Here is an 11,621-nt window from a genome sequence, read left to right as displayed (position 1 = left end):
CATCTCCCGAACGTCCGCGGGGACTCCACCGAGCAGCCAACCAGCGCTCCTCGCTCTCTAAACTCAGCGTCTGCTCGAGCAGCCTCCAAACGGAGCAGCTTTGTCAGGGACAATCTCACATTATTTCCTTTCCACGGAGCTGCGAAACGCGGGGCCTGACTTTAAGTTCCCGATGTGGAGTTGTAATACTTCAAAGACCAAAACGAGCAGCGCGTCGGACTCGAGGTGGAACGCGTTTTGGATGCGCGGATCTCGGCGCTCTGCGCACCGGCACAAGCGCGCCAAGTGCTAGTAGCAGTGAAAGGACTGAAAAGACTATTGACGGGTGCTGTGGGAGGAAAACATGGTCCAGAACGTAATTCTGGTGTTTTTCCGCAGGAGACTGAGCCAGAGGCCGGCAGTGGAGGAGCTGGAGAGCCGGAACATTTTGAAGCGTAAGTAAAGCGAGCATCCACGGAGCTTTCCACTCCCACTTCATGGCAGGCCTGCGTCTTAAAAAACGAAGTTTCTGATCCTAATTGTAATATTACAGTCAGGTGCTCCCGGAGTTTACATTGACTGATTGGTCCACTTCTTATTTATTTCAGACTTTGGTCGTTTCATATATCTTTAATACTACTTTAATAAGTTATATTGTAATATATCTATATCACTAAAGCACTTCTGGATGGATGCAAACTGCATTTCGTTGCCCTGTACCTGTGCATGTGCAATGACAATAAAGTTGAATTCTATTCTATTCTACTTTGGACTCTCATGCCACATGGACAAATAGATAATATTTTTAAATAAGTGGATAATGACGGAAAGCTTCATAATCAGTCATTACCCAATTTCCTTCGGGGTCAACCTTCAGGATTAATAAAGTTTTATTTTATTGAATTGAATTGAATTGAGAATGGCAGCTCTGCTTTTTGTTTGTAGGAGGCTGTAGTTATCATGGCCAAATTCTCTTTTTTTCAGCAGATAACGGTCCCCCTCTGATTACACAGTGTCCACGTATTATGTGGAAATTGTTCCCGTGCAGTCCCAGTAATAAGAACATACTTCACTGTGGTTCTAACTGCATTTTTGCAGCAAGAAATTGTTTGATTGTAGCGCTCCAAGCAGTGGAATTAGTCCCGCTGCCCTGAAAGAACAGAACGCTTATGAAAGAGTGTGTGAGGAGACCTAGATTTTGTACATCTGTGTGTCTCTGAGCCACCTGTGAGCCCTCAACAGCTGCCCCTTTCTCTCTCCACACAGGGGCATGTGTTTAAGCCAAACAGCTACCCCTTTGGCATGACACGCACTGTCTAGCACAGAACATTCAAAAAATTTTAATATTTGGAATCGTGTTTTCCTGTTGAATGAAAAAGAAAGAAATGCGCTCAGGTGCCAGCCCTGCTTTAAGCTGCCAGACTAGTTGACCAAAATTTCAAATGAAACAAGAGATTAAAAATAAATGAAGTGACATCGAGGGATCTCTGGGCTGTATAATAAAGATGAATCCTATTAGAGGCCTAATCTGCTCCAGTCTCGCTCTCTGACTGACTTGCATTCCTTCTCCTGAGCGCTGCTGCACGCTGGCTCACTAGTGGATATTGATTATAAGGAGGATCAGACACACTGGCTCTGTTAATCACAGATTACCTGAGCGTCTATCATTTTGCCTCATTTTTCACATCTAATGTTTGTCCTTTCATGTGTCAACAGAGAGAAATGACCAGACTGAGCAGGAGGAGAGGAGGGAGATCAAACAGCGGCTGAACAGAAAGGTAAGAATTTCCCATGTTTGGGTTCACCGCAGGAACCCCAACAGCACACTCACTGTTGCTTTATAAAAAATATTTAGCTTCTATCACCAATTCCATTGATTGCATGAATAAGCTGAAACCATTTCGTTGTTTTGTTTTGTTTTCCAGTTGAACCAGCGGCCGACGGTAGATGAGTTGCGGGACAGAAAGATCCTAATTCGTTTCAGCGACTATGTGGAAGTGGCCAAAGCTCAGGACTATGACAGGAGAGCCGACAAGCCCTGGACCAGACTGTCAGCTGCTGACAAGGTAGCTGAAACTTCTTCACTGTTGTTGTTTTTTTTAAAGCACATAGTCTTTAAATGTCTCTCTTTTTTTTTTTGTTTTGTTTAATTGTTGTGTTGTCCCCTTTTTTTGGAGGGTATTTATAAAAAAGATGACTTAGCATCCGGTATTTGATTGTTGGATGATTGCCAATCATTAGATCCTATTGGACAGTGTTTCTTCTTGACCAAATAAATATTCATAAATGTATAATTTGCAATTGGTTAATCCATCACATAATTCAGATCAATTCAAATTATTTATATGGCACCAAATCACAGTAACAGTTGCCTCAAGGTGCTTTAAACTGTAAAGTAACGACCTTCCAATAACAGAGAGCACACCAACAGTCAGAACTATAAGTTGGCTCTTGGCAACAATGGGAAGGAAAAACTCCCTTTTAACAGGAAGAAACCTTCAGGAGAACCATGCTCAGGGAGGGCCACCCAACTGTTGTGACTGGTAGGGGTGAGAGGAGGAAGATGGTTATATTGTTGCTCCTGGTTTCCCATTAATGCGCATTTATTTGCATTCAGTTTGGGCCACTTTCACTTTTTTTTTCACTTCCTAAAAACCCATGTAAGCTTACATAATCTGAGCCCAAACAACAGATGTTCCCCCCTAATTTGAGCTCCACCACCTGAGCGACCGCGTTTGGGTTTCGAGGGAGGGCACACCTGGGCTCACGCTTGATGTTGCTTTTGTTTTCGCAGGCGGCGATACGGAAGGAGCTGAACGAGTTCAAAAGCAACGAGATGGAAGTTCATTCTTCGAGCAAGCATCTGACAAGGTCAGTGTGTGAGCACGGCGTCACTGGTGCTTCCTTTCTTTATATTTCTGCTAGCTTTACTGTTAGCGGACGGGGTTCGGTTTGACATTGTGCAAAGAATGGAAAGTGCATTATTCAACATCAATGAGTGCACACCCTGCAGAGTAGAGCTTAAATTTAGCTGCAGCCGGGGCCCTTGAGATGGGGGGGGGGAAAAAAGTTGCACCACCTCTCGGCTATAATGAATGTCCGCACATATTCAGCTTACGTTTTGCTTCTGTCAGGACTGTCTGTAGCTAAAAAAAAAAAGAATTAGCTGGGGTTGTGCTTACGCAAGACCCCTTTTTTTTTTTTTTTTTTTAAGTGCCCTGTCCATTTGGTAATAATAAGACTGTTGATTGATGAAACCATGCTCACTCTTTCCCCCCTTTTCTGCTTCGCAGGTTCCACCGGCCTTAGCAAGGTTTCTTCTGTGAAGAGTTGCTTAAATCTGGTTCCGTCAGTGAAGACCTTGCACAAAGTCTTCCATTGGCCTGCAGCCACTGGGTGTCCTGATATTTGGGTCCGTTGAACCTTTGGAGGCTATGTCTCTAGAAATGGATCTGCCAGCAGAAGGACAGGGGGGGGGGGGCACGCAGCAAGCTCCACTTCTGCTCAGAAGACCATCTCCTTAACCCTCACTTCACCTTGTCAGCGGAGCAGGAAGAGCTGAGGTTGCGCATTCGCCATAATAAACAAAGCATTGACTTCTTTTTGTTTTTGTAAACGGACTCTTTTAAAAGACGCTCTTTTTTGACACGGGGGAGGGGGGGGCACGTGCATGTGACCGAGTCGACCAATCCCACTCCAGTATCAGTAGTCACATCCCCGAGCTGTGTCGGAGTCTCGCTGATTCAGTTGATGATGATTTTCATATCGACAGTGTACATGTTCTTAAACAGAAACCTTGTCTGTGTACAAGATGAAAATCCCTTTGTAAGCACTATTTATTGTCTGCACAATACAGGCTTTCAAATTTGTAAAAACAAACTCTCCTGGTCTTGTGTGTACATTGTGTGTGTTTCAGATCATATTTTAATATCAAAAAGCACAAGAGATATGTGGGATATTTTAGAAATGTGATTCAAAGTTGTTGTTTTTTTTTCCTCACAGAGGTCAGAATTAGGCTGACGGATGATAGCTGGCTACGGCTGATGAATGGGTTGTAATCCCCTAGATTTATGTCAGTTTTAGATTTATAACATTTGAGTGAAGTTCACCTCGTCACATCAGATGAAGCAGCAATTAGTTGGCAGAATGCAGGCAGTGACCTGTTTCTTATCCTCACGCTCTGTCATCCTCGCACAAATGGCTCTCTGTGCCGGGGACGTCATGTGGGTTTAAACTCCCTCGTGAAAACAAGCTCACCTGACTGCATTTGTCCAATTTGCAGCGAGCTGCTGATCTAATAAGCTTTAATGCGGCGACACAGGAACGGGAATAAGAACGAACCGTTGTGTCAAACCTGAATATTACATGACAAACGCATTAAAATGGTAGGCAAAGCAGGTGCAAGTGAGGTGAGTGAAAAGCCGCTTTCAGAGATTAGAAGCCTCTTACCTGATATTAAAAAATAATAATAAAAAATAAACTAACCCTCCTAATGTAACATTTCAGTCAAGTGGAAATATCAGAGGCTGAAAAATGAAGCACTTCCTGCTGACCCTCTCACTGACTCTCAGGGAATAGAAGTGAACAGAGACAAAAGCTAAATGGCTAAAACGATTATTTATACCTGCGTCTAGATTTTTAGTTCTTCCCAAATACATTATTGCTAATGTGTCCGAAATGTAAATAACACCTATTTCCTGCTGTTTTTCTTGCAAAAGCCAATTTTTCCCATTCTACGCTATCATTCTGCAATGCATGCCGATTGGTCAGCTAAGGATTTACTCGAGGACACTGTCCCTTGATGACAACCATTTCCGTTTCCAAACTAGATGTTAAAAGCTTTGTTAAAGTATTTATTGTTAGGAGCTGGTTGCCGTGGTTGGGACTATCGGGGGACTTTAATCAAACTGGCAGATGCTGTGGTGAAGTCCCTAATATTTACAGTATGGTATTTCACTACAGTTGAAAAATGGAGCTAGAACTGCCAGAAGAAAGAGGTTTACCCAAACAAATGTTTTTTCACCGTTTAGAACTATCTCACTAACATACTTTATGTAACAGGAGGTTTATAAAGCAGAGGTTCTTAAGTCTTCAGACGACCATGTTCATAGGCCCATCTTCAGCTATTGAATCACTACCTCACAACCTGCTACACAAAATGTCTGGTCTCTGTGGTTAGTTTCCCTCCTTAAGCGGTGGATGGATCAATCCAAAAATCGATAGTATCGAAGCCAACTCTTGTATTTATAGTCAATCAATACTAGTGTGAAAGGATCAATACTTTTACTATCATCTAAGGTCAATATGTAGACCACTGAATTGTGTTAAATTATTTTTCGGGGAGAGGGTGAGAAGATACACAACAAACATGCACTATGAAAAATGTCTGAATCTTCTTGTGTTGACTGCCATGTCAATTTAATTTATATCCTATAGTAGGGCTGTACGATATGACCAAAATCTCATATCCCGATATAAGACATCTATCATCCTGATAACGATATAAATCACAAAAATGTAACATTTTCTGTAAATTCTGTGAATCTCGGGCAGCTCGACTTGCGTGAAGTGTTTCCAGCTGCGCGTCCTTTACCCGGAGTCGAGTGTTTTAACTGATGCATGAAACGATACATTTTTAGACATAAGTTGTAACGGCCGCTGCTTTCTTTGTGAGTATTTATTACACGGCGTGCTGCGGGGAAAAGCCTGTTCTAACGTTTGAGTCTAAGGTTTATGTTTTAGCACCTGGCGGCTCTTTTTTACTTCTCATCCGTAAACACTCTGCATCTTTCACGTGATTCAGTTTATTTTGAAAAGTCTCAACAGGATCTTGAGCTTTATTTTGAAAGGTTTAAGTGGAAAATAAACAAGCGGACACGCGATGCTGTTACCGTCGTTGTTGCTAACAACAACACATAAAAACAAGCACTTGTCTGTCTGTAGTGTGGTTATATTAAATATAAGAGAAAGAGAGAACTTTAAGAAATTAATATAGCCACTACAGTGACCATCAAAATAATGAAAAAATATTGCCGTAAACAGTTTATTTTGCGACACCACAAAACAAACAATAGCGTAAAATGAAACGATAGACATTTTCATATCGTCATCCGATATATATGAACAGCCCTAGCCTATAGTACATTTAAACAACAGAAGCTGACCCAGTCCTTTAGAGACAGGCATGTTTACGACCCAGGTCTCAAAAACAAAACCCAGTTTCAGAATAAACGATGAGATGAAAGGTGTGCTTGTTGCATTAACTAATTGTTGCAGAAAGTTAAAATCACAGCGATTTAGTCGTTATTTAAACGTGTGAAGAATTTGCAAATTGATGATGATTCATCTCATAAGTCATGAGTCGTGACACTGCTCTGCCCTTAAACTGCCTTCACAGTGTAAAAGTATTGGTACCGGTATTTAGAGCACTGGCCCTGTATTTACTTTATTTTGGATATACCCTCCATTTTTAAATGTAATGAATTTCTAACTTTAATGTTAACGTTAGAGGCGTGGCTAGTTTGACTGACAGATGTGCTAATCTGTCTGCTAACTGGAGCCTATGAACTACTGAGGTCAGTCCGCCAGCTCAAAGTTTCTGCTGCAGTTTAGGTGAGTGAATTTCTATTTCACAATTTTCTGTTACTTACCCCACACCTATAGTTTATGGATATAGCTAGCTAAATATAGTTTGCTAACTTAAGCTGTGGCTCTTGGGGCTTTTCTGGTACACTTCCGGTTCCAAAAAGCCAAGATGTCGGCATCAAAACACTTTCACTGTGACATAGAAAATGTTTTTCCCTTCTTTTTTTTCCCCTTTGTTTCCGCTGAGGCTTCAAAACACGAGTAGTGGCTACGGGCACATTTTGCATACACACCGTGATCCGTGTCTTTCACCTCTCTGACATAAACATACACGTTATGAGTCACCGGCTTTGTCCTGGGAGGAGCAGATGGCAGGTGCACTATACTCAAGGACCTCTTGCTGTGTGTAGTAATGAAACACTGATGGTGGTGCAGTCCGGTCCAAACCTGTGGAGGTGCGTGGGAGGAGTAAGGGATGCTCTCGTAGGCATGTGGGGATATCCTGACTTCCGGAGTGTCCCTCAGATGGCTGAAGTCCAGCGGCAAACACACATGGTGAACATATGCTTTGCAGCTTGTAGCCAAGGGTAAGCGTGACGACTATCTGCTCCTGAAACAGTCAAATGTTGTCATGTGTTGGAGCTCGCTTACCCGGAAGCTGCTATTTTCAACCACGCAGTTGCGTCTGTAGAAGCAATCTGAGGAAATCAATCACATGATGAACACTAAAAATAAACTGCTATTACAAGTCACACAACTCCTTTATCTCAGAAAACATTTCTTCCTCACTTTTTGATGTTACAGTAATTATTTGAATCCTAACGAATCCATTAATTTTTACATTTCAGTCAAAGCCAGTCTACAAAGTGAACGTCAGCACCGATCATCATGCAGGCTCCTAATATGGTGTCTTCTTATATAACTACCGACAACAAGCGCAAGATGACGGCCCAAAAATAAAGCCAGAGCGCTGGAAGGCTGCATTCAAGTGTGTCTCAACAACAGCAACACCACACTGGCACAACAGCTATTCAATTCAGTTCAGTTCAATTCAGTTTATTTATTTAGTGCTAAATCACAACTGTCACTTCAAGGCGCTTTATATTGTAAGGTAAAGCCCCTACAGTAATACAAAGAAAACAGAGAAAAAAACCAACAATCATATGACCCTATGAGCAAGCCCTTTGGTGACAGTGGGAAGGAAAAACTCCCTTTTAACAGGAAGGAACCTCCAGCAGAACCAGGCTTAGGAAGGGGTGGCCATCTGCCCTGACTGGTTGGGGTGAGGGCACAAATAGATGAAGACAGGATGAAGATGTGCTCTGATTTCGGCTAATGGACTATAAATGAGAAAGGGGAAAGCGATGAAAAAGTGGTAACATAGAGCAGCGGTCCCCAACCCCCGAGCCACGGACCAGTTTGGTAGCGGGCCGCGAGAGTTGAGGCTCGGGTGTGAAATTTATGGTTTTATGTTTTTTTTATGTAGACTGGAGCCTTCAAGTTTATATTGTTAAATGGAAATTATGAGACAATGTTTTCACATTATTTTAAGGAGAAACATGAAAGTAACGTACTGAATAGTATAAAAATGATTTTCTCCTGGAAATAATACTGCATTACTTTTACAAAAAGTGTTCCGTATAATATGTGTAAAACTTCAGTTTTTTTAAGTAACAACCCCGACACTGATCACAACATGTACAAACATTGAACTACACAGCATGCGGTCAATTTGGATGAATGAAACGTCTTTGAAATGTTGCTTCTGGTGGTGATTGTCAATGAGAACCCAACGGAAAATTGGTAAGGAATGTAATCAATAAGTAATATTGATAAAGGAATAATAATGGAGAAATTCTTACAACTTCCCACCCCATGTCGTCGATGTGCTCTTGGAGTAACTGGTAGTCCGGCAACTCCTGGGAAGGCCCACCACTGTCCCAACGTCTCTCCAAGCCTAAGAAATAGCTTTGTAACCCTTCCAGGCTGATGGATGTCAATGACTTTGTTTCTCAGCTGTTTCTTTCTATTGTGGCATGATTGACTGAGATCTTTCAGCCTACTTCTCTTTGTCAGACAGCTTCTATTTAAGTGATTTCTTGATTGGCAGTACTCGGGGACACTGAACTGAGGTTTTCAAAAATGTGGTCGATCAAAGTTGATTCATGATTTAATAAGTGGGGATAATTAGTTTTTCACATAGAGCCAGGTAGGCTTGGATGGCTTTCATCCCTTAATAAATGAAATCATAATTTTATATTTCTTCACAGCATTATAAAGTGGAGGCACCAGAGTTTATAATTTGTATTGCAAGAATAGTAGAAGTTGCAGAGGCGCATAACAACCCCATCATATATGAGATATTGTTACATCTTAAGTCCCCCTCCCCAAAAAACGTGTAAGCTAGATTAAATTTGCTTCACCTGGAGTATTATGTGTATGTATTCATATAGCAATGATCCAGTGGCAGCATATAAAAATGTAACTAAAGCTATAACTCCTTTGATTGTTTGATGTTGTTTTTGTTGCTACTTTTAAACATTTGAAATGGAACATTTCACTTCTGTAACAGAGGTTTTTGGGTTTTTTTCATGGCGGCTTTTGTCTGAAATTTTCCATCACATACCCTAAACAAAAATGTGAAACTTAGTAACTGGATTTCAAATCAACATACAGTTGGAGCAATTGCGCCATCTAGTGCCCCACAAAAATATCAGCATTCCCTGGTGTGAGTAAATGAGGAGTGGTTGGCATTTTTTGCACTTTCAGACATTTTACAAATCACGTAGAAGATAATGAGACATGACGATTGTTCCAAAAATCTGCAGCCTGCTTTTTTATACTGAAAATTTAAACGTTACCTTGCTCTGTTTTGAATCCTTTTTAAATATGAACCGCTGTAACATTATACAGTATGTATATGACGGAAAATAAAGAAATTCATATTAGGTCTCATTTAAGATATACATAAATATTAGGGGTGCAACGATACACAAAATTCACGGTTCGGTTCGGTTCGATACTTTGGTGTCACGGTTCGATATTTTTTCGATACAAAAAAAATGTTCATGCCTTTTTAATTTGTCATTTATTAAAATTATAAATATACATTTTAACTCAAAAGTACAGTTTTTAAATTTAATGTTGCTGAAACAAAAGTAATTTAAAAAATAAATATATCTCAGGGCTCTCAAAATTTCAAAATCCCTGGTAGCCCTTCGGGCAGGGACTCTTCAGTTTTTGGTAGCCCAAAATAAATGTAAGTAGCCCGAATAAAAAAAGAGAGCAATTTTTTGATTGATTAATCAAAAAATTGTTGAAAAACAAATTACAACATTGTATAAAAATTACAATCATCAACTCAAATACTTGGTTCTAATTGAACAGAAATTTCTATGAACTTGTAAGAACTGTGTAGGACATGAATCAGTCTGTGTCAGATCCTGAATTTGAAATTTCCACTGAAGTCACGGGTAAGAGACAAGTGGAACCAAGATCTAGGCCATTTGCTTTTTGAAGTTTGCAAAGACTGCTAAATTTTGCCAGTGGTAGTTCACTCTTTGCAACATAGCACGCTGTTCTAAACAGATTTTTCAGGTTTATTTTTAGTATGTTATTTGCAATTGGTGTTTGTTCTGGGAAAGATATTGCAGACTGAGCAATAATGCATTTCTTGCATTTCTCATGGCTTCTAATGGGGGCCTTTCTTAAAATGACTGGTCCCAGTAACAAAGGCGCTTGTCGACTCAGAAATCGAGAGAAAACCAACAACACACCCGGCAGAACATTATGTTATTTACACGGGTGCACATAAGTGGTCCGCATGTGCGCATTCGCTGTCAAAATAAAAGACGCACCAGATAAGAAGTTGCAACGCGTGTTTGCGTCCATATAAAAAGCACTGTTTTTGTCCGCTAGAGTGGGATTTTCACGGCACATTCCGCACCACATCTCTGTGCGTTCATCATTTGTTTGAAGCCAGCTCACCTCCTGCAACCACTTTTCCGAGAATACGTGCTTCTTTTGTGGTTCGGACTCCTTCTGACATTTGTTTGGAGGTGGAGGAACACCAAAGTAATTGCTTAAAGGAGCTTCTTCGACATCTTTACGAGTTTTAAACAAATGTCTGTCCTCCTCCAGAAAATCTTATGTATGCAAATACGCGTTGCAACTTCATATCTTGTGCGCCGTTTTTTTTATTTTGACAGCGAATGCGCACCTGCGGACCACTTATGTGCAGCCCTGGTTATTTAGCTCGTCATATTGCAGCCACAGAAATTCTTTTGTCCATGAAACCATAAAGCTGCACTTTCTTTTTGCCTTATAGTCTGATTTGTCATAACTTTTCCGTTTTGTATTAAGCTTTTCTTTGGCTGTCACTTCTTCACCCTGACCTGTCTTATTTGGCTCAGCAGAACTAAAATATATATCCTGCTGCTTTTACACACACACTCACATAACGGTCAGCGATTCTCTGCGCGATCAACCTCTCACATGTTTAAGCTGCGGGAGATTTCACTTGTCATGTTTGCATAGTAAGCTAACGATTGATTAGACGATGTCAGAGGAATTGGTGCACAAATTATCATCACTCACCAATCAGTGCTGTCGCTCTCTATACACAGTTCGCACATTGCAAAGTGAAAGCAAAAAAACAAGCGCAAATTCAAACGCGATTTCAATATGTCACATATTGACAGTGGCTCACCGATGCCAATGACATAATTACCCAGCTACATTTCCGAAAGAATGCAAAAGCATTGACATCTATTTTTCCTTCCTACAATAACCCGACGGGCAGGGCAGAGATAGATTTTGGTAGCCCGACTGGGGTTGCAAAATCGCTAGCCCCGGGACGTCGGGCTAGCGATTTTGCGAGCCCTGTATCTGATTGAGGAATCACTCATCTTTGGAAAAGAGAGTTTATTACAGAGAAATGGCTCTTTCCAAAATAAAAGCTATACTATACGCTTCTTCTGGGCTATATTCTCAGCAGCATATTGTAGCGGGTCAGGGCTGTTCGGGGTTCTGTTTGTACAGTTATGTTTTGTTTATGT

The 11,621-nt window shown here is 41.0% G+C and overlaps 1 protein-coding gene across 3 annotated transcripts in view; it reads left to right on the top strand.

Moving 5' to 3' along the window:
- phactr3b (phosphatase and actin regulator 3b) overlaps positions 1-3,858 on the top strand; it is a 58,929-nt gene extending 55,071 nt beyond the window's left edge. For all 3 annotated transcript variants that reach the window (XM_040003044.1, XM_040003046.1, XM_040003045.1), the window contains 5 exons: positions 379-434; positions 1,696-1,757; positions 1,905-2,045; positions 2,774-2,850; positions 3,273-3,858. In XM_040003044.1, coding sequence (XP_039858978.1) covers positions 379-434; positions 1,696-1,757; positions 1,905-2,045; positions 2,774-2,850; positions 3,273-3,288 — 352 coding nt within the window. In that variant the 3' untranslated portion in view covers positions 3,289-3,858. The remainder of the gene's footprint in view (positions 1-378; positions 435-1,695; positions 1,758-1,904; positions 2,046-2,773; positions 2,851-3,272) is intronic.
- The last annotated feature ends 7,763 nt before the right edge of the window (positions 3,859-11,621 follow it).

This window comes from Simochromis diagramma, unplaced genomic scaffold (genome assembly GCF_900408965.1).
Source record: "Simochromis diagramma unplaced genomic scaffold, fSimDia1.1 OVJJ01000646.1, whole genome shotgun sequence".
In the NCBI taxonomy this organism is placed as follows: domain Eukaryota; kingdom Metazoa; phylum Chordata; class Actinopteri; order Cichliformes; family Cichlidae; genus Simochromis; species Simochromis diagramma.
This window is presented reverse-complemented; position numbering and strand designations above follow the sequence as displayed.